Below are 23,279 nucleotides of genomic sequence, written 5' to 3'. Positions count from 1 at the left end.
CTTTTTTCCCGTTTGTGTGTTTTCTCTCTCTTGCGCTCTAGAAATGTCTGATAGGGAAAAAAAAACAGCACTGGTTCCCCAAAAAATGATTGCTGGTGCTGCCACCCCCGACAACCACTGGCTCAAATTAAGCACTGCTTAGAAATGAATACCGCAGTGCAATTTGGAAGGGATGTGTTAAGGGTCTCTCCCAAATTGCCAATGGGATTCGGAATGCTATATATCAATGATTTGCGACCGCAATTTCGGCTGCAACCGATTTATAGGTATCAGACGCCTAATAGAATGTGGTATCCCACTCACAAAACAGAAGGGCCCCATTTGGACTCCTTACCCATTGTAAATAAAAAAAACAATTTGGGAGTGGGCAGTGGTCTAGGGAAACACTGCCAACTTTTAAACAGACTTTTTTCTTTTTAAAATCAATATATATTTTAAATGCAGCACAACAAAACATGTTCCATAATATATATATATATATATATATACACACATATATTCACTTAAAAAAAAACGAAGGTTACAGAGACATTCTATTTAGGCTCACATTTTTAAACGTAAAAAAACCACAGAAAGCCACCTGTTATAGTTATCTCAAGTAATTATAACTCGTGCCCTAAGGTAACTATAACTCACGCCCCCTCCATGCACAGTTTTTTCTGCAAATATTACATTTATTTATATTATCAGTGATGTCATGAGTGCCTTAATATGTAGGGTAATTAACAGTGCATGGCAAGGCTGCGAGTTATAGTTACCTTATGGCACGAGTGATAGTTACTTGAGATAACTTGAACTATAGCAAGTGAATATCTAAGGTTTTTGTATATTAAAAATGTGAGCCTAGCTATAACATCCTGTAAGCTTTGTTTTAAGTGAATTTCTATCATTTTTTAATTCTATTTCCTAACTATAACATCCCTTTAACCTTTGTTTTATTTCAGTGAATTTTGATGGTTGTTTTAACGTAAAGTAATTTTCATTACTATACGTTAATCCAAACAGGTCTGCGGGCAACACCCTATAACCACCCAACTTTGCGCAGTGCACGGCCTTTGGCTGTGCGCTGTGAGGTTGGCTACAGGGACCGGCCTGTGGCCATTCCCTGCAGCTAACCCCCCAACCACCCAACCCTGAGAGAAAGTTAGAGATTGAGAGAGAGAGATTTAGAGAAAGATTTCACAGACAGAAATTGAGAGAGGGAGAGACAGAGAGGTAGAGTTTTTCTAGGCTTTGATGAATGATATACTTAGAATGAGATATTTCTGGACGAATTAAAAATAATTTTGTTTGTGAATTAAAAAGAGTGAGATCACCTATTAGTATATAACTTTAATATTTATAGTTGAAAAGAAACTAAAGCAGGAAATGACCACAGACTCATCCAGACCGGAACCCTTAACCTTCAGTGTGCATGTCTGAGACCTTAACCACTAGGCCAGAGGTGACTCCTTACTGTGCAGTGTCCAGACTTAGCTATGATATTCAACCCACAGATTTTGAGGGGAAAATTACTTCAATGTTCCGTTACTAGGAATGTTTAACAGTCAAAACACTATTAAAAAAAAAGACACACTGTCATGAGATACTAGGATTTGAACCTTGAACCTACTGACAGTCCAAGATCTTTACCATTAGGCTAAAAATGACCATTGTCTGCTGTCCATTAAAAGGTAAGTATAACATGTGCACCAAACATCTTACTAGTTTGACGCTGTGAAGTCACTGTGTGGACTGACCATTGCAATAACAATATCTCTCTCTCTCTTCCATCCCATAAGGGGTGGAAGAGAGAGAGTGACAGACCACCGGAGCAACCTCAAGGCACCTGCGTCCTGCGAGAGCCAGCATTGCTCCCACAAGCAGTGAGCTGCTTTAAATAGCAGCTCCCTGCTTGCAGGAGCAATATGTTCATCTGTTTACTTGCACCCATATTTGCGTGCAGGAAAACAGATGAAAACTACGCTTTCTGCAAGTGGGAGCTGTTAAACAGCTCCCACTTGCAGAAAGCAGAGTGTTCGCTCTGACGTGGCGTGAGTGGTCAAAGCTCCCGCCAAGTGAAAGCAAACAGCTGTGTCCCAGGTGTGGGCACCCTTGGACATAGCAGGAGCCAGTCCTTGGGGTGGCGGTCCCCAGGGCCATCTATCGCTCCTCGAGGAGGGTCCACTCCAATGTTCTATTTGACTCAGGGAGGTTGTGGTCCCCAGGGATCAGGGGTCCACAATGGACTCCCTAAATTTTTTTATTGTAGCCCCGGGGTGATGGCGTTACCTTGGGCGGGCTGCGGGGCTTTGTGACCACCCATATTCTATTTAATTAAACCCCTGGGGAGGTGGTGGTTCCTGGGAATGCGGGGGGCTTGTGGACCCCCGAATCCTACATGATTAAAGCCCCCAGGGAGGTGGCAGACCTCAAGGTTGCAGGGGTACTGTGAGGTCCCCCTACATTCATTACAGTTTAAGCTCCGGTGAGGTGGAGGTCCCCAGGGATGCGGGGGTGCTAAATTCAATGTCATTTAAGCCCCGCATGGGTGGCGATCCCAGGCCCAAAAAAATGCCCCAGGAGGGGGGCCCGTGCGCTTCCCCTACTTTATTTCAACATGACCACCGGACCTAGACCCACCCGGGGGCTTTTTCCAAAACAAGCACGAAAGCCTACAGTATTTTTTTTTTTTTTAATTGCTGCGAACTTGGCACAAATTTGCTGCAATTTTTTTTTTTAAAGTGCTTTTTTGCCCTGGTGGGGTCCCTCTGGAATCCCATCACCAGAGCTAAGAGGTCCGGGTGTCCCTACCCTGCCCCCCTTTCCTTTTTTTTCACATTTTTGGTCGGACCCAACACTACCTGGTCGAAGTGTTGGCAGCCATTCAGAGCTCTGCAGATCTCTGCATGAGCTTGCCATTATTCGCGAGGTCATGACAACTTCAGGTATACAAATTTATATTTTCTGTAATTTCTCAACAACTACTGAACGGATTTACACCAACTAACAAAAAGCATAATCTGCATACCAAAAGCTACCTTTCTGCCACAGTTGGTGTAATTCCGTCCCGTGGCTTAGGCTGTAGACGTGTCCAAAATTAACATGGGAAACACACTATTTTGAAATATATACATTTATATCACAAAGTGGTCTTGCAAACCCCAGCAGATCACTCGCCCTGTGATGGACACCAATAGGAGTTGCCAGTGGCCACCTACCTCATAAATGGCTGTGAGGTTGGTCAGATTGCGACCAACTCTAAACCTTATTATTACATAGGCCAATACTAAAAAATAATATAGTGGTTGCACAAATACTGGTCCCCAAATTCCAACCAGTATTTTGCAACCACAATTAAGTACATCTGGCCGAAAGGCACAGAGACTGCTCCTTCAGAGTGAAGCTTATATTCCCAGACCCATTTTGAGGCACAGAGGAGCTCTTGGGGTGGGGCAGCATACCCTGTCCTGCTTAAAGCGCACTGGACCAGACACTGCCTCTGCCAAACTTTGCCTGTTACTTACAGAAGGAGGAACATCTGCAGGGATCGTGCTTGTCGAGATAGTGCTCCAGGGTATCCCAGCCTCCACCTACTCGCACCATGACATGGCTTCGCAGCACCTAGAAAGGTAACATAAAGCCATCACTGGGACATCCTTGCATTAAAGTAAAGGCAACCTATCACTGGGCAATAAGGACAGTGGTAAGGGCTATTACAACATTCAAGCGGGTATCACATCATGTGACTACATACTGGGGCACCACAGTTCATGTGACTCATCCCATGGCACAGACATGAGTTGACTCCTCATGGCACAGCTAACACCATTATCATTAATTGCACAGATTCTCAGATTACCCTTCATGTCACAGCTCTGCCAATGGTGAAGATCTTACCATTACCACTCATGGGGGAGACCACTCCATTACCAGTAATGGTATGGACTCTCTACTACCACCCAATGAGTAGCTCTCAAAGTTAAACATCATGGCACTGAAGTGGAACTAAACACCTACCCTGCCTTCATCACAACTGTATTCTTGTATTGAAGGACATTCTGCAGAGAGAGTCAAACATTTCTAGGGACCCATCCCTTTGCAACAACATGGGCTAAAACTTATTGTGAAGAAACCTGAAGCCATTTTTTTGTAACTCGCTCTAGAAACGGTCATGCAGCCCTTTTGTGATTTTGTCAAACGGATGGTCCTAAACTAATGTATGTAAGCTAATATAGCACATGCTATAAAACATTCATCTCTAGGCACTGTGTTGACAAATTGCCTTTGCATGCAATAAAACAGATAATATTTAGGGTGAGATACCTGGAACAGTTGAGCCATTAGCTTACTATTTTACAAAAGGCAACAATGGTCTAGATAATGCACATCCCATTGTCTTACAAAAGTCTCAAAATTAAGGTGCTCATATGCTACAACACACCTGTTGCCCTGATGTAATAATCTAACCAGAATAATTTCTGCTAGGACTAATAACTCAAACAAAGTAGCGAAGCACTCTAGTTAAACATATATTGATAACCAAGGGTCAGGAGCATATAGAATGTACACATTTTACTCTCAGTTAAATATACATACACATTAATTCAAAAGAGACTGTTTGTAGTTAGGTAAAAAGAATTACATCAACCAACACAAGATCAATTTTAACAACAAATCAGTTTAACATGATACACTGTTCTTGGAATAAGTGAGGATTCATGTAAATAAAAATATAAAAGCTCTGATCTGTATCTATGTTCTTAATCATGTTCAGCCAGGGGTCAAGTAAGCTCGGAGTAGATAATTAAACTGGGTAAATTTAAGATGCACATTGCTTGAGATACCTTTGACCACTGATAGGCAGCATTCCCACTGGGAGTCTGATAGCCTTTGTTCTGTGTCCTCCTAACATTTTTCTTTTAGTGTGGCTAAGTTCAGGCTTCTCTGTGCCCTGCACTGCTCTTTATAGGCATGTCACCCCTTTCCGTGCCCTATATGTGTACCAGTTTAATTTGGCAAACTTGCTATGACTCTGGGACGCTGTGCATTTTATTCCACAGGATAGACAGTTGGCATGTTAACCCATATCAGGGTGATCAACAAGTATTGGAGTTCCTTAAAAATGACCTTCCGAGTAGCTCCAGGATTACGGAGAAGAAATAGAGAAGTTGAGGAAGTACCAGCATTTTCAGGATTGCAATATGTCCCATGGAGAATCAGGGTAACTCACAAAAGAAGGGAAACAAAGCCGTTATGGGATCAGCGCCTGCCTTAAGTTGCCGGTTACCACATCGCTGTCTGAGTGATAGAGAGATTGGTCATGAGACCCAAACCCCTGCCACATTCCTATACAAGGGCAACCATGTTAGTTACATAGTCCACATTGTCTTGGAGGTAAATCAAGGCATCGTTGGCATATAGGGATATTATGTGCCTTCTCCTGTCCATATGGATCTCTCAGGTGGGTCCCCTTGACTGCAGTGTCCTTGCAAGGGGCTCCATGGCTAAGGTAAATATGGCAAGGACAGCGGGCTGCTTTGGCAGGGCCTCTTCCCATCTATATGGGGTCAGAGATCACTTTTCCAGCTTTCACTCGTGCTGTTGGGGCAGTGCAAAGCAGCCTAACCCAGGAGAGTAACCCACTGCCCAGGCGCTACTTTTGAAGCACCGCCATCAGGTATGGCCACCCCAAAGTGTCAAATGCTTTCTTGATATCAAGAGAGTCCACCCATGGCTAACCCCTGAGGAGCATGCCCACTTCCTGATCAGAAACAAGCAGCAGATATTTAGGAATCTATTTTTACCCAGGATAAAACTATTCAGGATCGATTCCACCAATGTCTGGGCCACAGGCACCAGTCGGTTTGCCAAGATTTTCCCCAGAATCTTGTAATCTGGACTCAGGAGTGATAATGGGTAGTAGGAGCCTCCTAGCAGTGGGTCCAGGTCAGGTTTTGGGGAAACTGTGAGTATTGCTTCCATTATGGAGGTCGGGAGCTGCCCACTGCTTTGTGACGTTTCATACACTTGCAGTAGGTTAGAGGCTAACTGTTCGGCATAAGTGGCATAGAACTCCAATGGTAACCCGTCCGTACCTGGAGTCTTTCCTCTTGTCATTTAACAGCTGTGTGCACCTCCTTCACTGCCAAGAGGGCATCTAACTCCACCTGATGTAAGGGGGACACTCTTGGTAGGTGCAGCGCACCCAAGTATCCCTCGATGTCAGAGTCGCCTGCCTCCAGTGAAGAGTTGTAAAGCACAGTATAATACTCTATAAATGTCTCATTAATCTCTACCACGGTGTCTACTATCCTCCCCTGGTGTGACCTTGATGCTGCTATTGGGAGTCATGGGAGTCTTGGATCATAGGAGCCAGGTGCAAGCAGTCAACCCACTTTGCAGCCCTCCAAATGTTGGTAGGCACATATTCCCTTTAGTCTAATTTGCCTAGTCGAGTCAGGGGGCATGATCCTGTTGTGTGAGTACTAGTTAGGGAAAAGCCTCTGGGTCATGCACCACTGTAGTTTCAAGTGTACGTATATCTGTTTCTAGAGCCACTAGCTCTCAGTGGAGCACCAAGCTATTGCCATAGATTTATTTAATAAAGAGTCCTTTCAAAACAAGCTTGAAAGTATCTCATTCTGTTAGGAAGTTCAATACTGTACCTGCGTTATCCAAGATATAATGTTCCACTGCTTCCCCAATAGTAACTCTGAAAGCAGGGTCCCAGAGTGTGTCTGTACTAAGGCGTCATACCAGGATGCAGTGAACGGGCGCCTCCCCAAAGGAGGGAACATCTTAAGAGGGTTGTGATTGGTCAGCATGCGCCCTAAGTATTTGGCAGTCTCAACCCTACTGACCAGATCCAGGCAACAGCAGAGGTCGATGTGCCATTGACTAATGTGAATACCACTGACTAATGTGAGTATTCCTGTGCCTCCGGGTGTAATAAGCGCCAAACATCCACCATCTGCATTGTGACGCCCATTGCTGCAATACTTTTGTCATCAATACAGAGGAGGCACCTAATATGGGAGATTGGACCTGTCTAGGTCTGGGTCAGGAACTCTGTTCAAATTCCCTTTATAGATATATGGGGTATAGGCACTCATGAGAAGGGAGAGTTGGAAGGAATCTATAAATGTGGCTTGGTTCGAGTTAGGTGCAGAAATCGCGATCAATAATAGAAAGTGCCCATCAAGTAGTCCCTCCAGGACAACTTACTTCACATCTGTGTTGATAACAGTGGTGTTAATTGAATAGGGGACTCCTGGGGCAATCCACTTGAGTGTTCCCCTGACGTATCTGTATGTACAGTAGTGCTCACCACTATGCCTCTCCACCGTTTGCTGAGTTTTGCAGCTACCTTCCTGGGAGGTAGGTTTCTTGCAGGCAGGGAAAGTGTATTTGGAGGAGTTTCAGGTATGAGTGAACCTTGTACTGTTTGACAAAATTGGTTATTTCCCTGACATCCTGTGCTAGGTGTGCTAGGATATTATAACAGGGTCTTACTAGAGGTGTAGAGTCTCCCATGTGTTGAGTGTGGATATATCAGTGTGCTCCCTTCTCTAGGTAGGCTTCCTCTCCCTTAGTATCTTAAGTGTGTGTGTAAACCAACATCAACATTGTATGCATATAATAAAAACTTTTGCAACAAATAAACGAACCCCAACATAACTCCTGTCCCTAGGTGGACACACCAACAGGTGCTTGCCCATTTGCACCGTGCCTCTTCAGGCCATGGCTCCTCCAAATATGAGGAAAACAGAGGGGTCATGGTCTTGTAGGGTCCACTTTAGCTGGATAGACAATCACCCTCCCACCACCCAGATACCTGTGCAGCACAGTTCACCGTTAAGTGTATAGCCACGGACGCAGTGGTTCACTCTCCTCTCTCCATCTTGTGGGAGAAAGAGCAGGTATCACGCAGTCAAAAGTACCCCATTCAACATCATTAGGGTCAAATCTGGTCCTCCATGGAGAACCAATTCTGCCAAGGGCTGATCTGCGTCCCCATAATCAGAGTGGTTTTCTGGCGAAGCCCCTGCAGCTAGCCGCCTGAGGACCAAAGGGGTATGCCAGTTCTCTGGTTTACATGTGACACTGCCATCGCCAGTTCCCTGGGCATCTGTTCCCTAGATAGGGCATTTTTCAGTTGCCTCCTTCGGCTGTGTCCGGCTCACACAGTCATCACAGGCACCTCTCTGTCCTCCAGCACATGTGAAGGTAAATCTTATCTTCCTTCAGCACAGCCTCCCCACGGCTGTCGAGCCAGAACCATGCATAGTCTGGAAGGTGAAGAACTTTGTGATGTCCTGGTGTATAATTTTCAGTTTAGTGGGGAGCAGCAGTGCATAACTAATGTTCCATTTCCTGAGACATTGCTTCACTCGATAGATGGACTCCCTCCTCCTGAGGACTCTGACATATAATCTGGGTAAATAGGGACCTTTGGTTTTCCACTCGTCACGTCCCCTTTGCTCCAGTCACATGTAAGATATGGTCTCTGGTAATTGAACAAGAAAGCCACAACTGGTTTAGGCGGTGCTCTTGGGAGAGGAGGACGGGCAGAACCCTGTATGCCTGTTCAACTGAGAAGAAATTGGATTGCTTTCCTCTAAGGAAATCTCGAACCAACCAGTGTTCCAAAAATAGCTAAATGCTGGGGCCTTAGGCCTGGTCAGGTAGACCAGGCCTAAGGCCCCAGACTACATGGATGTTATTTAGGCGTGAATAGCCCTCAGCATAGTCTATTCTCATTCGGTGTACCTCATCTTGGAGGGCCTTGATGTGGGATTGTGCATCTTTTACTCATTCTCAGTTGGTGTACCTCCTCTTGGAGGGCCTTGATGAGGGATTGTGCATCTTTTACTGTGGGACAGAGGGCAGCCATACTGGATTCATTCTCATACACATCCTCCTTCAGTCTTTTATGGTCAGCATGTATGAGGTCCATCTTGATTGTGAGAGCGTACAGTTCGTCCAGTTTGGGATCTGGGATAGAACTGATGTCTAGTTTGGCTGCAGGTATTTCGCGGAACTTCCCAGTGTGATCCTACATTGCCTCCTCCATCGCTGTGGATTTGTGGGCTTCCAGGGATGGGAGCATGGTTGCGGCCCCTAATTCACTGGTGAAGGGGAGGATTGCCCCCCTTGGCTTTCACCTACAAATGACTAGTGTTCTGGTGTGGGCAAGGGTTGGGAGGCACACCACAGCCAGCCAGGCCCCACTAGGCAGGGGTTGCCTCCCCCTCCCCCAGGTGCCAGACATCTTATCAGATTCTTGTTACTGCAGGACTTTGGGCTGCGCTGGATTATATCTTAGTGGTGTCAAATGAAGAATGCGCCAGGAGGATCACTGCCCCTGCTTGAGTTCACTCTAGAAGTGGGCATCGTGGCCTGGAGACTTGGTCTCCGACGGATAGCCTTCCTGTTATGCCGGGGGGGGGTGGCTGAGGGGAGATAGTCTTTCTTCTTGTGCCATCCAGGTTAGGATGGTGGTATTTAATGCATGGTGAAGAAGGTGGGCTCCCAGGTCTACAGTGTGGAGGGGAGTTCGGGAGAGGAGGGAGGCTATGTCCACTTAGTTGGATCACCTAAAGCCACGATGTTTGTAGGCAGCCAAGCATCAAAACCAGACTTCTGTTGCAGCTCCCCCATGAGCTTATTTGGGGTTCTCTGGAGGCTGAGAAGAGTTGGTACAGTGGTTCAAAGGCAACAGGCCTTATCAGGCTGCGCCCTCTCCGAGAGTCATGGGCTTTGTGCTACTTCAGGGGAGTACTGGGTGCTGGCGAGGGGAGGGTGCATTTTGTTTCTCTGTTATCTTGGTGGTGGTTGGGGTACAGCAAGCTGATCTACGGTGGTGCTGTGTCGAATGGATCCAGAGCCCAGTCCGAGTAGAGGAAGGTGGGTCCCAGGCCTTCAGTGTGGAGAAAATGGCCGTGGGCTGCTACGCTAGCCCAGGGAGGCCCCTGGAGGCCTCAAAATCCTATAATGATCTGGCGGTAATGATGGCTGTCTTCCTGGCCTCTAGTCCCAAGGGGGCATGTGCGAGACATCTTTGACTCAGACCAAATCAAGTTAGAGGTGTCAACATGCAATTTTCCATGATACAAAAAATTATCTTTCTTCTGTAAACCTCCCAATGGAGCGAGCTTATAAGATGTTTTGTCATGGGAACACTAGACAATTGTAATGTATTCTGTATAGGCCTTCCTGAGAATGTGACTAACAGTCTTCAGTGACTCCAAACCTAAGCTGCACAGATGTGCTTGAACCTAGGAAACACCTCTGAAAGCACTCCACAGGCTCTCAATGGATGTTAGAATTAAACACAAAATACTCTACATTATACAAGGCCTCCTGGAACAAAGGTCCAGCACGTATGCAAAAACTGGCTCCTCTCTAAGTTCCTGCTAGGATACTTTGATCAGCTTTACTGCACCTGATCCCATAATGCCCATACAGTTGGTAAAAACATGGTGTGCGATCCTTTAGAGTACAGGGCCCCAAATTGAACAACCTGGAGCCCCATGTTAAACCTAACCCTAATTAGCTCAGATTCAGTCAATGCCGTAAAACAGATCTCTTCCAGAAATAATTTGCCAAATCTATTTCTTTCTCTGGATCACAACTGAAGAATGCAGGTTGGGGCTTTACGTGGCCATGCCGATCTTTAACGATCTGATGATGATTCATTTTCTTTTCTGTACAGTCCTTCTGGTAAGCTTCAATCTGTTCTCCTCATGGAAGAGGCAGAAAGTACACGAGGCTCTAGGGTTACATTAAAAATAAAAGAGTGGAGCAGAGGCTGCACTGTCTTGGTATTATACCTCTATTCGTAGAGCCCCACATTTCTGCAGATTCAGGAAAGTTCTCATTCAGAAATTTAAGGAAAATGTATGATTTGAGCTGTTAGTCTGACATTTGCAGGAACTTCTGGGTAAGGCAAAGCTGAAGGATCCACACAAGTCGCAAAACCCTGGACTCTCATGTCTGTCCAGTTTTCAGAAATGTATGGATTTAGTAGGGTGCCATCTGACTCTGTGCTCAAAACTTGCAGCTGCCCACATTGCAAGAAAGAATGGATTACTAAGGTAAAACCTTGATGTTTCCGCACTGCATTTGTTTTTATTTTTACTGCTATAGGAGACTGACCCAGCCACGAAAGAGAAGTACGATTTTTAATCGGAGAAATGCAGAAACACAGAATAGTAGAATATTTGTTATCTATTGAATTTCAATACAGGTTTGGCTTCCAAATATAAGTCAGTGTGGAAGAAACTACATTTTGTAAACCACGTTTTGAATTGCATATTATGGATAACCCCACATTCAGAGTACAGAGTAAACACTATTCATAAACTCAGATTTATGGTCCTATTTAAAAAATGCATATCTTTCTTTGATACCCATTTTTCATTCACACGCAGTGAAAAATAATCTAAAGCTGCGATTTGGTTGATGGTTCTAGGTAACACTTTTTGGGCAACTATACATTCTGGGGCCTATTTACAAATTACATTTTGTAGTACTTTAATAAAACTTCAATAGTATTACTAAAGTTCTACAAATTGCTAGTCACAAATCTATGAGTGTAAATATCTACCTCTCCAATCTTTCCTATAGGTAGAACCTCACACATGTAAGTTTACCGCTTAGTCCATCATTACAAGTTGTTCAGAATTTTCTGACCACTGCATAAACACCTATTTGTGCCGGAATCTGAATTCCAAATTGGGTGGTATCTGCCCCATCCTGTAATTACCGGGTGCATGGAATATCTCACCCTTCGTTTAATTTCTGCAGGTCAACCCTGCCGGAATTTAAAAGGGGGAACGTGTATGGTATTTACTGTACCCTGCAGATTCTGGTGCATGGATTTCCTCTGGGAAGCCTCCGCCGGGCAACGGTAATCCACTGGATTACCATGGCTTACCATGGTCCGAACCGAGGCCTCTATCTACCAAAGTTTAAGTTTACATGGTTTGATACTTTACTGTCTTGCTCATTTGTATACAGAAGGGGATTTCCCATTATCCCACATTCCAGGAGTACCAAGGCCATCTATTGACTTCTATTTTGTGTTATTTCGTACCTTTACTTAAGGTACTTCAAGCCTTGAGAAAGTCCATGGAACGAAACACGTGTCGGCTGCCACTTTGTGAAGAATTGTCAATATATTGTGACGCCTGTGAATAAATCAACAATTTAAAGCAAAGAAAACATTTGTCTGACTTGGGGCTTATTAAATACTATTGTGGCGTGCTTTGGGTTCCTTTTTTGCTATTAGCTTCATGTCCTGCTTCCAGGCCAGGTTGTCTTTCACCCACGGTGGCAGGATGGATGTACTGTAACAGCACCTGTGTTTTATAGACATAGGACTATCGAGGACTTTTCCACCCTGAATTATGAGGTCATTATTTGATGTACAGGTGTTGTAGCACTGTCACCAATCTTTCCCTACTTAAGTTCATTGGTTTTTTATTTCAATGATTAATTGACTGTGTGATCTACACAAATGACATCTTGGTGAATTCAGAGTTTTGTCTACCTTTCTGGGACAACCTATAGGTTTTACACCTGTCTTCTCCCCACAAACCACAAACATTGGAAATATTGATTACACAAAACATGTGTTGAAAAAAAATGTTTTTTTTACAACTTCGCCTGTTCCTGGAACCTGGAAAAGGGTGATGTTAGCACAGCAAACTTTTTATTGATCTCATTTTTGAAACACTTAAAAACTATATTTTCCTACGTTTTAACTATTTCACTGGTTCTCAGTATGGTAATCGACAATAAAGTAGTTGTGTCTTTTTTCACCACATGCTGGGGACCTTTAGAATCCACAATATATGCGGGAACAAAAGACACACATTTTGGGCTGGATAACGTTTCATAGAAAAAGAAATATGAAGGCCTAGTGCTGAACATCCCAGTTATCAAAAAAGAGATCAGCAATAGAAAGAAGTAAATTTACAGGACTGTTTCCAGACAGTGCAAGCGCCATTGTGGCAGGTGTTGAAGGAAATAGGTGCGACTGGTTGGCATATCATTTGCATTGAACTTTCCAGAAAGTTTTATAGTGATCATCCACGTTTGCAACACCTTATTTAAAAAATATATTTTTTATTGTAATTTCCTAAACTAAGGGCCTGATTTATATTTCGGCGGACAGGTTACTCCATAACTGTTGACGGATATCCTGTCCGCTGAAAAATAAATCCCATTATTTCCTATGGGATTTATATTTCGGTGGACAGGATATCCATCACCGTTGTGATGGAGTAACCCATCCGCTGAAATCTCAAGCAGGCCCTTAGTCATGAAATCAGAAATGCATAAAATGCTTAGGGGTCAATGAAAGGTGTGATTCTTCAGTGCACAAGATGACACAGGCTCTCACACTAGAGAAGGTGTAATAATAATGCAGTTGAGTGCAGGTACACTGTGGCATAGGTAGGAAAGGTAGGGAATCAAACTAAGGCTATTCTGCTGCAACACATGCGATGCTCGGAGGGCACTCAGCCTCTCAGTGTGCGTGTACACGTGTCTGTCACATGGGTGAGTAGGGGGTTGCACCAGAAGGGTGACAGTAGCGCAGGTGAAGATTAGAGTCAGGAGGATGGGGAAACCAGGGGTGGGATATGGTGGGAGAGGGGAGGTGAGTATGCTTGCATTATCAGGTGATCAGGGGGTGTGTGTCTTGCAAAATATCCATAACAGGAGGTGAATCTGGGTCCCTGGGGAGGAGCTCAGGCTCCATATCCGAGTGGGTCAACAGCTGGGCTACATAGGGAGGCCAGAGTTGGGCGCGTTGCATCTGAAGCGCTCCAGCAGGGCATCCCACTGATGCGATATCAGGAACTTTCAGAGGCCCCGCAAGTCTTTGCCTACATCTGAATCCACTGGGTCAAGGCAAGTGACCGAGGTGGGGTCCACTACTTCAAGGAACGCATAATCACGGTTTAGCGAGAAGGAGCGCTAGGTCTATGAATATGGTACTGCCCTCTTTTTTTTCAGGGTGCGGAAGAAGGCCTAGTGCATACGCACCCCAAGTGTGTAGTGTGGTAACCCCGAGTGACGCGGGAGAAATGAGCAGTGAAGAACGATCAGTAGGTAGTTAGCATAGGGCAGGACCACAGGATGTGCACAAAGTCTGCATCCTCATGTAAGCATCGGGCACAGGATACACCAGTATGATGGAAAAAACTGTTGATCTGTGGAGGGGTGAGGTACGCCCTATGTAGAATATAGAACTGTATCAATTTAAAACGCACATTCCGAGAAACAACAGCAGAGTAGGCCAGAATCACAGCCCATTCTAGGTACCTAAGGACTCGGTCTAGGTCCTCACTCCACCAGTCTCGTAATGGCAGGAGAGGGGGGGAAGCTGTTTGTAGGAAAGTACCCTCTTGTTGGCATGGTTATACCCACTTTTTGCCTGTTGTCAGTGTCTAAATTTGGTTGCTTAGGACTTGGCACACCCAACAATTGGCATACTGGTGCCCCCACATAAGTCCCAAGTATATGGTACTTAGGTCCCCAGGGTATTGGGGCACCAGGGGTTCCCCATGGGCTGCAGCATGTATTGTGGCACCCATGGGAGCCCATGCAAAATGTGTCTGCAGGCCTGCCATTGTAGCCTGCGTGAAAAGGTAAATGCACACTATCACCACAGGTCACTGCACCAGGTCACTGTAAGTCACCCCTATGGCAGGCCCTCCTACCCCCAGAGGGCAGGGTGCAGGTATCTGTGTGTGAAGGCACCCCTGCATGAGCAGAGGTGGCACTATGAACTCCAGCTCCATTTCCCTGGACTTTGTAAGTGCGGGGAAGCCATTTTACCAGTGTATTGGACACTACCTGTGTCCAGCTACATAATGGTAACTCTGAACCTGGGCATGTTTGGTATGAAAAATGCTGGAATCATACCCCAATACTGTTGCCAGTTGGTTGTATGATTCCATGCACTCTGGGGACTCCTACCAGTCTTCTGGGGTTTTCCGGGCAGCACGTGCTGCTGCCACCCCTCTGACAGGTTTCTTCCCTCCTGCTGTTTGACTAGTTCAAGCAGGGACAGGCACAACAAAGGATTTCCTTTAGGAGAGGGAGGCAACACCCTCTCCCCTTGGAAATAGGTGTTACATGGCTTGGGAGGGGTAGCCTCCCCAAGCTGCCGGTATACTTTGAAAGACACATTTGGTGCCCTGCTTGCATAAACCAGTTTGCACCAGCCCAGGAACCCCCAGTCCCTGCTCTAGTGCAGAACTGGACAATGGAAAGGGGTGTTACCACTCCCCTGTCCTTCACCACACCAGGGATTGTGCCCAGAGCTCCTCCAGGTGGTCATGTGAATCTGCCATCTTTGATCCAATGTAGGCAGTGGCCCCTAGGAGCATCTGATTGGTCAGGTCAGGCAGGTGAAGCACAGCCCCCCTGATAAGTGGTCACCCTGCTAGGTGACCAATCACCCTTCCTGGGATATTTAGAGTTTCCCTCTCGGGTGGGTCCTCAGATTCAACGTGCAAGATTCCAGCAGGACTCCTCTGCGTCGATTACTTCATCTTTTAGCCAACAGGACTGCAACTAGACCCTCCAGGAACCAACAATCAGTGATGACTCTGCTCTGCAACATTGTTTCTCCAGCTCCTTCCAGCAGCTGCAACATTTCCCAGGCTACGCATCCTCTGTAGGTGAGGAGTCTTCAGCCTGCAGAAGAAGTAAGAAGGAATCTCCCTTGGAGTGAAGGAGTCACTCTCCTGCATCCGCAGGCACTAACTGCAATGATGACCAGCTGCATGGATCCCCTGTCCTCTGGAACTGCGTGGATCCTGCATCACAGGTGGTGGTCTGAAGTGGTCCCTTTGGTCCTCTCTACCAGCTGTCCAACTTGGGAGATGGTAAGCTCTTGCCTCTCCTTGCAGGACAGTACCCATGTCCAGCGTGACTCTTGCAGCTACCAAGGCATGTTTGTTCCTCATCCAAGGGATCTTCAGGCTCTATGTAGCCCCGGCCTCCAGCACTCTTCCCTGCAAAGCACAGTTTCCTGCCTGCTGCTCCAGCGATGCAGGACTCCTCTTCAGGTGTGCTGAGTGGGCCTCACTGTGACTCCGGTGCCTGCAGCCTGTGAGTCACCTGTGGGAGCTGCCTTCTCTTCTTGTGACCCTCCCAGCTGCTGAAGGTCAACTTGGATTCCCTCCTTTAGGTCGAGTCCCCTGGGCCTTGCTGGTCCTCTTCAGGCTTGCATACCCTTCTTCTCTGACTCTAGCATTTGCTCAGGATTGTTGGTGGTTTTCCAGCACCACTGACCGACTGCATCACGACCGCCGACGTAGGATATCACTTGCATCACTTCTGGAACTCCTCTTCTGCTCCTGTGCTGCCCCGTCGACCTGGTTCAGCATCCACACAAGGGTGGGTAGTGGCTCCTGTCACAGTCCGACACTCCATCATGAACTGGACTTGGGCCCCTTCTTTTGCAGGTCCTCCTCTGTCAGGATCTACCTTCGGTTTCTTCCAGTCTTGTCTGGGTCTTGCACAGCCCTTTCCCAAAATTCACCTGTGCATTTGGGGAAAAACCGGTACTTACCTCTTCTCTCCTGGTCGCTGGGAGGCACCCTGGTACTTACCTCCTGGGATTCGTGGTTCCTCCAGCTCCCCTCTGCCGATTCCACTTCCTTGGGTGGGAGACTGCCTTTCACATTCCACTTACTTAGTATATGGTTTGGTCTCCCCCTTGGGCCTTCGTTATTTGCTATTGTTTTTACTATTGGCTAATGCTTTGTAAGCTAATCACTGACTTCTAATGGGTACATAAAAGTGTGTTCACTCACCTCCTAGTGGAGTATTGTCTATACAGTATTTTAGTATTTGTGTACTATAATAAAGTACCTTTATTTTTGTAACACTGTGTGGTTCTTTAAGGTGTGTAAGTGCTCTGTGACTGAAGTGGTATTGAATAAGCTTTGCATGTCTCCTAGATAAGTCTTGGCGGCTCATCCACAGCTACCTCTAGAGAGCCCTGGCTTCCTAGACACCGTCTACACCTCACTAATAAGGGATACCTGGACCTGGTATAAGGTGATAACAACGTAGGTGCTCACCACACACCAGGCCAGCTTCCTACAGTGTGCTTGCGTAGTGCCTTTGTGAACCATGTTATCAAATGGCGTACTGTGCCTAGAAGTTAAAGTCACTGTGTCCTCTATGCCCTGCTCAGTGAGCCAGTGTGCCACCCACTGCAATTGTGTAGCGAGGTAATAATGCTCGAAGTAGGGTGCCCACACCCCACACCAGTCCGATGGTAAGCACAATTTCAGTAGAGCCACACATCACCGAGTGCCATGCCAAATGGGGTCACCAAGCAGTCGCTTCAGCGTGACGAAGAAGGTCTTGTATAGGTATATTGGGAGGTTGACAAAGGAATACAGTAAGTGCGGTAGCATCACCATCTTGGACAATGTGATGCCACTGACAGCATGAGTGATGTCCAGAAGGAGAGTTGCCCGTGCAGGGAGGACACCACCCAGCGCACATTGCCATCTGCCAGCACTTCCGTGTCTCAATAGATCAGGATACAGAGGTAGCAAATCGTGTCTGGTTGTCACTGTATTAACTCTTCGCCCAGCCGACAAACAGGGTCTACTGCCCAGACCCACAGAGGGAAGAGACAGGACATGCCAGGGTCTACTGCCCAGACCCACAGAGGGAAGAGAGAGGATATGCCCCAGTTGACCCACAGGCCAGGTACACGGGTGAAGTTGGCAAGTAAACACTAAGTTTCCAGCAGGGTCACAGAAATATTGTGAAGATACAGGGGCAGGTCATCGGCGTACAATGAGTTGCGTGCACCCCATCTCCCAGCGGAATCCCCAGTCCTGTTCCAGTACTCCCAATTTATGGACCAGTGGTACCATAGCCAGCGAGAAGGGGGGAAAGGTGGCAACCCTGGTGAGTGCCACAGCCTATACAGATGGGATAAGATGTATATCTGCCCGTCATAACACAGGCCAAAGGAGCAGTGTATAAGAGTTAGATAACACCAAGCATGCAGGCCCCAGATCAAATCTAGATAGGACGGCTAATGGGTAGCTCCACTCCAAGGCATCAAAGGCATTTTCCGGATCCAGCACTAGGCAGTCAGCCCAGGACCAAGGGCCTATCACCTGCTCCTGCACCCTGAAGAACTGGCAGAGCTTCTGGTCTGTGCTGTGCCCGAGTCAAAGCCATTCTGATCTTTATTGACCAGCTGCAGGGTAACCTGAGTGAGCCAGTCTGCTAAAATTTAGCAAAGGATTTTACTGCTGCATTTAACATCGCGAGGGGTCATTAGAAGCCACGGTTGGTGGGGTCACATCCTGGCTTAGGTATGGAGACATCAGTACCTCCCAAATGGATTGAGGGAGGCAGGAGCACGATAGTGCTTCGTCATACAATGTCTGTAAGTGGCTAAATGGGGAATCAGCAGAGAGGTGTATGTTTTGTAGAACTCTTGAGGGAGCCCAAAAGAGCCCAGAGTTTATCCTGAGGCTAGCAATCATATGGCCTTGTGAATCTCAAAGGAGATAGTGTCCACATAGAGTTCCAGTGCTGTGCCAGTTAGGACCCATGGTAGATTTATGTCAGATACAAAAGCCTCAACTGCAGAGTCAGTGGTCCCCCTTGCTGATGCATTGAGGCGCTTGTAATGGTTAGTGAAAGTCACGTGTATCTTGTGTTGTGTATGTAACTCTGTGGCTGGAGGTACAGTAATGGACAGAATAGGGCATTGTGGGTGTTCCTGCATAATTAACCAGGCTAGTAGATCGCCTGACTTGTTGGTGCTAGCATAAGTCCACGCAGAGTGCACAGCCTCGTTGAGAAAGCACAGGTGCTTTAACAGAGTCGTGCGCTCACGACGTGCCATGCTGAGCCGGAATCTGCCCCTGTTCTAGAAGATGGACAGCTTCTTGAGACAAAGAAGGTCACGTTCCACTCTTGTAATGTCCCAGTCCAGTTGCTTTCGCATGCCAGCGACTACACCGATGCAATGGCCCATGATAGTGACCTTGAACATGTCCCATTCCACTAACTGGGACGACACAATGCTTGCATTTGCCGCAAAGTATTACATGCAGGAAGTGCTCAGAGTGGCGTGGAGTGCCATGTCCTTGAGTGCCTCCGGGCACAGGGGCTAGGTCAGTATGGAGGAGGGTGCCACATCCCAACTAACTTGCACATATTGGGGGTTGTGTTCTGACTGCGTTCTCCCAGATAATCAGTTTGTATCATGTGTGTAGCTGACTCCGAACAATAGACAATGCAGTTGAGTTGTACTTGTGCGTGGGAAAAGAAAGAGTACACCCTATCCCACGTGTGGTGTTGACGCCACATGTCTACCAATGCCCATTGAGATAAACAGGCATGCAGACGCTTGTTATTGGAGTGTGTGGGGGGATTGAGGAAATGAGGGATAGTAACTATCCAGTGTTTTGTCCAATACACTGTTGAAGTCCTCACCCATCAGCCAGGGAATGCCCCTTCCAGAGTGTCAGGACTCCCGAAAGCAGACCCAGGAAGGTTGTTAAGTCCGTGCTGGGGGCATATATCGTGCCTAATAACAGGTGTAGCCCCTCAAGTGAGGCTTCCACAAATAGATAGCGACTGCTCAGATCTATGACAGAGTCGGTGGCCATGAAGGGGGTCCCAGATCAACACCCCCTAAGAAGAGAAGTTTGTTGAGTATGTGTTATGTTTTACTGTTTGACAGACTGGTAGAATCTTCAGCATGTCACAGAGAATTCTGCCAGTCTCCTAGTTCTTTTACTGTGTAATGGGGAACTTTGGGTGACTGAAGGTTCTGGGGCAGTTGATGTGAGCTCTTGGGTGATCTGCCTGCTTCGGTTAATGGTTCCTGAATAAAGACGTACACTTTGAATCCTGTGTAGCAGTCTTTACAGCACTGGCGACGAGGGCCTGAGAGGAGACAGGCCTCACCATCAACCTCTCCTTGAACCCATGAAACAAGAAGAATCTGTGTCTTACCTCGTTTTCCTGTGATTTCGACACGGCATGCTGCGAGACCAGGTCTTTGAAGTCTCAGTGAAATGCTGCCCTGGTCTTGGAGTGCATGATCCCTTGCGGACGTCTCCAGCATTGGATGTTTGCTGCCGTTTTTGAAGGACGAGTGTATCCTTTCCACAGTGCCCGACGGCATTGCACGGGCACCGTCGGCGATTGGAGAGCGAGCACTTGGTGGCGACTGGAAAACGCATGTGTGAGTGCACAGGTGTTTACACAGCAAACGCGCGTGAGCCTGACCACGGTGCTGGTGTGAGGTCTGACGGCATTACACGGGCGCCAGCAGCGACTGATGAACGCGCGTGCACCTGACGTGCACAGTTGTCAAGAGCGCAGCTAGATCATATCGCTGGAGACGCGTGCCTTTTCCTGCGATAGGCGCGCATGCGCCTGAGGCATACAATTTTCAAACGTCAACTAGACCGTGTCGAAGTAGACACGTGTCTTTTCCTGTTTCCTGCCAAGTCATTTTGAACAACTAGACTGCATCAATCACGCCATCTTGGATGTATGTTACCAAGTCATTATTGAACAACTAGACCGCATTTGTTGCCAAAGTTTATTTCCTGGAAGTTATTCTATAGTGATTTTTGCAACTTTGTAATTTATTTATTTTCTTCTTATCCTTTATATCTATCCTCACAATGGCAACAACTTCAATGCCACAACCACCTGCCTTCCCATCTGATAAAGGTGAACCCATCTTACCATGGAAGCGTTGGAAAAATTTGTTTGACTCGTATCTGATAGCAATTGGGGGTGAAAAGTTTTCTCCAGCAAGGAAACAAGGTGTTCTGTTACATAATTTAGGAGTGGAAAGCAGGAACATATATGACAGCTTTGAAACATTGCCAATTGGAGGAACAGATGGCGAACCAAGAGATATTTACGAAATGTCTGTAACAATGTTAGCTAGACATTTTGAGTCTAAGCTCAATGTAGTCTTAGAAAGACACAACTTTTTTGCAAGAATTCAAGGAAAGACAGAAAGTGTTGGGAATTTTGTTGCCGCATTACGTACCTTGGTGCGTACTTGTGACTTTGGTGACACCACTGAGTCCCTCATCCGAGACCAGCTTGTACGCTGTACTAATAGCCGGCGGGTCCAAGAGAAATTATTAACAAAGAATCCTGATTTGAGGGAGGCTATAGCTATAGTAGAAGGAATGGAAAGCACTAATAGCTGGATTAAAGAAATGAACGACCACTAAATTTGTAGTGCCCCCAGTTCAGTTGTTATGAAAATGACTCATGGTCAGGATGAAGTTTTCAAAGTGGGCATTGACAACAAAGTTTCTGTTTCCACAAGAAAAAGAGGAAAGAAAAACAATGCTTGCATTTGCCGCAAAGTATTACATGCAGGAAATGCTCAGAGTGGCGTGGAGTGCCATGTCCTTGAGTGCCTCCGGGCACAGGGGCTAGGTCAGTATGGAGGAGGGTGCCACATCCCAACTAACTTGCACATATTGGGTGTTGTGTTCTGACTGCGTTCTCCCAGATAATCAGTTTGTATCATGTGTGTAGCTGACTCCGAACAATAGACAATACAGTTGAGTTGTACTTGTGCGTGGGAAAAGAAAGAGTACACCCTATCCCACGTGTGGTGTTGACGCCACATGTCTACCAATGCCCATTGAGATAAACAGGCATGCAGACGCTTGTTATTGGAGTGTGTGGGGGGATTGAGGAAATGAGGGATAGTAACTATCCAGTGTTTTGTCCAATACACTGTTGAAGTCCTCACCCATCAGCCAGGGAATGCCCCTTCCAGAGTGTCAGGACTCCCGAAAGCAGACCCAGGAAGGTTGTTAAGTCCGTGCTGGGGGCATATATCGTGCCTAATAACAGGTGTAGCCCCTCAAGTGTGGCTTCCACAAATAGATAGCGACTGCTCAGATCTATGACAGAGTCGGTGGCCATGAAGGGGGTCCCAGATCAACACCCCCTAAGAAGAGAAGTTTGTTGAGTAGGTGTTATGTTTTACTGTTTGACAGACTGGTAGAATCTTCAGCATGTCACAGAGAATTCTGCCAGTCTCCTAGTTCTTTTACTGTGTAATGGGGAACTTTGGGTGACTGAAGGTTCTGGGGCAGTTGATGTGAGCTCTTGGGTGATCTGCCTGCTTCGGTTGATGGTTCCTGAATAAAGACGTACACTTTGAATCCTGTGTAGCAGTCTTTACAACAGTATGCCTGACCCCTTCAGCAAGGAGGAAGCACCTGTGTGATGTGTGTCTCCTGTAATAGTGCTATTTTGGTGCCTCTGCTGCATAAATAGAAGCTTGAATCTTGATGGGAGGGATTTCGCATTCCCCAAATGTTCCAAGTAATTACAATGAGATGAGGTGCGAGGGGCATAGGGCCGAGATGGCAGGTCAGGGCCAGCTGCCCTGTGGTCCTTAGAGTCAGGGAAAAATGTGGGCTGATGGAAATACGCAAGGGTTTGCATGCTGCATGTAGCAACAAGATAAGGAACAATAAAGGGAAAGAATACTATGGGTAGGGTGCAAACGGCACACCATCCAAACTGGAAGGAACTGCACACCAAGTGAACAGTGCTGTATGAGAGATGCGCGGCTAGGAACGTGGCAGGAGGGGGCCCCAGGCAGAGCGCCTGGTGCAAGTGAGTAGTTGAAGAAAGCCAGTGGGATAACCTTCTAGATATAACCATGCTGTTTAGAAGAGGAGGGGAGTCTCAGCATGCGCTGGGTCCCTCCCTCCTAGCGCTGCATGGGGTTCAATGTCAGGGAAGGGGCAGAGGAGAGAGAGAAAAAGGGCCTCTGGACTCTGCATGCAGGGCACTAAGAACGTAGAGGTAGAAGTGCAGGGGCGTGGGAGCACGAAGTATAGAGACTGTGCAGACAGGAGGGCCCACTAAGGAGGACAGAGCTAGAGCCGCTCGCCCAATGCCAGCAAGGAGAGAATGTGAGGGTGCAGATAAAAAAGAAGGAGAGGAAGGAGGAGATGCATGGAGAAGAAAACAAGGAGTGGTAGACACAAAAAAGAGGGGAGAAGTATACAACATGATTAAAGGGTGCTATCTGTGGTATCACTTTTGGCGGCATGAGCAAGCCCTGCAGGTGGGAACAGGGTCTAGACGAGTTGCTGTCTCTTCTGGAGGAGCGGGGGTGGACATCAGAGTCCGTGTCTCCATCAGCAGTGTAACTAAAAAGCTGCAGGCTTTAAAACTTGTTTCCTCACCCGAAAGACATCGGGGGCGGTGGCGACGGCCAT

At 46.8% G+C, this 23,279-nt stretch overlaps 1 protein-coding gene across 3 annotated transcripts in view; it reads right to left on the bottom strand.

Annotated features, from left to right (window-relative positions):
* The window catches only part of GAS2L1 (growth arrest specific 2 like 1), a 224,093-nt gene that overhangs the window by 50,464 nt on the left and 150,350 nt on the right, over positions 1–23,279 (bottom strand). For all 3 annotated transcript variants that reach the window (XM_069214573.1, XM_069214572.1, XM_069214575.1), the window contains exon 5: positions 3,507–3,603. In XM_069214573.1, the coding sequence (XP_069070674.1) occupies positions 3,507–3,603 (97 nt within the window). The remainder of the gene's footprint in view (positions 1–3,506; positions 3,604–23,279) is intronic.

Source organism: Pleurodeles waltl, chromosome 11 (assembly GCF_031143425.1).
Source record: "Pleurodeles waltl isolate 20211129_DDA chromosome 11, aPleWal1.hap1.20221129, whole genome shotgun sequence".
NCBI classification, from domain to species: Eukaryota; Metazoa; Chordata; class Amphibia; order Caudata; family Salamandridae; genus Pleurodeles; species Pleurodeles waltl.
This window is presented reverse-complemented; position numbering and strand designations above follow the sequence as displayed.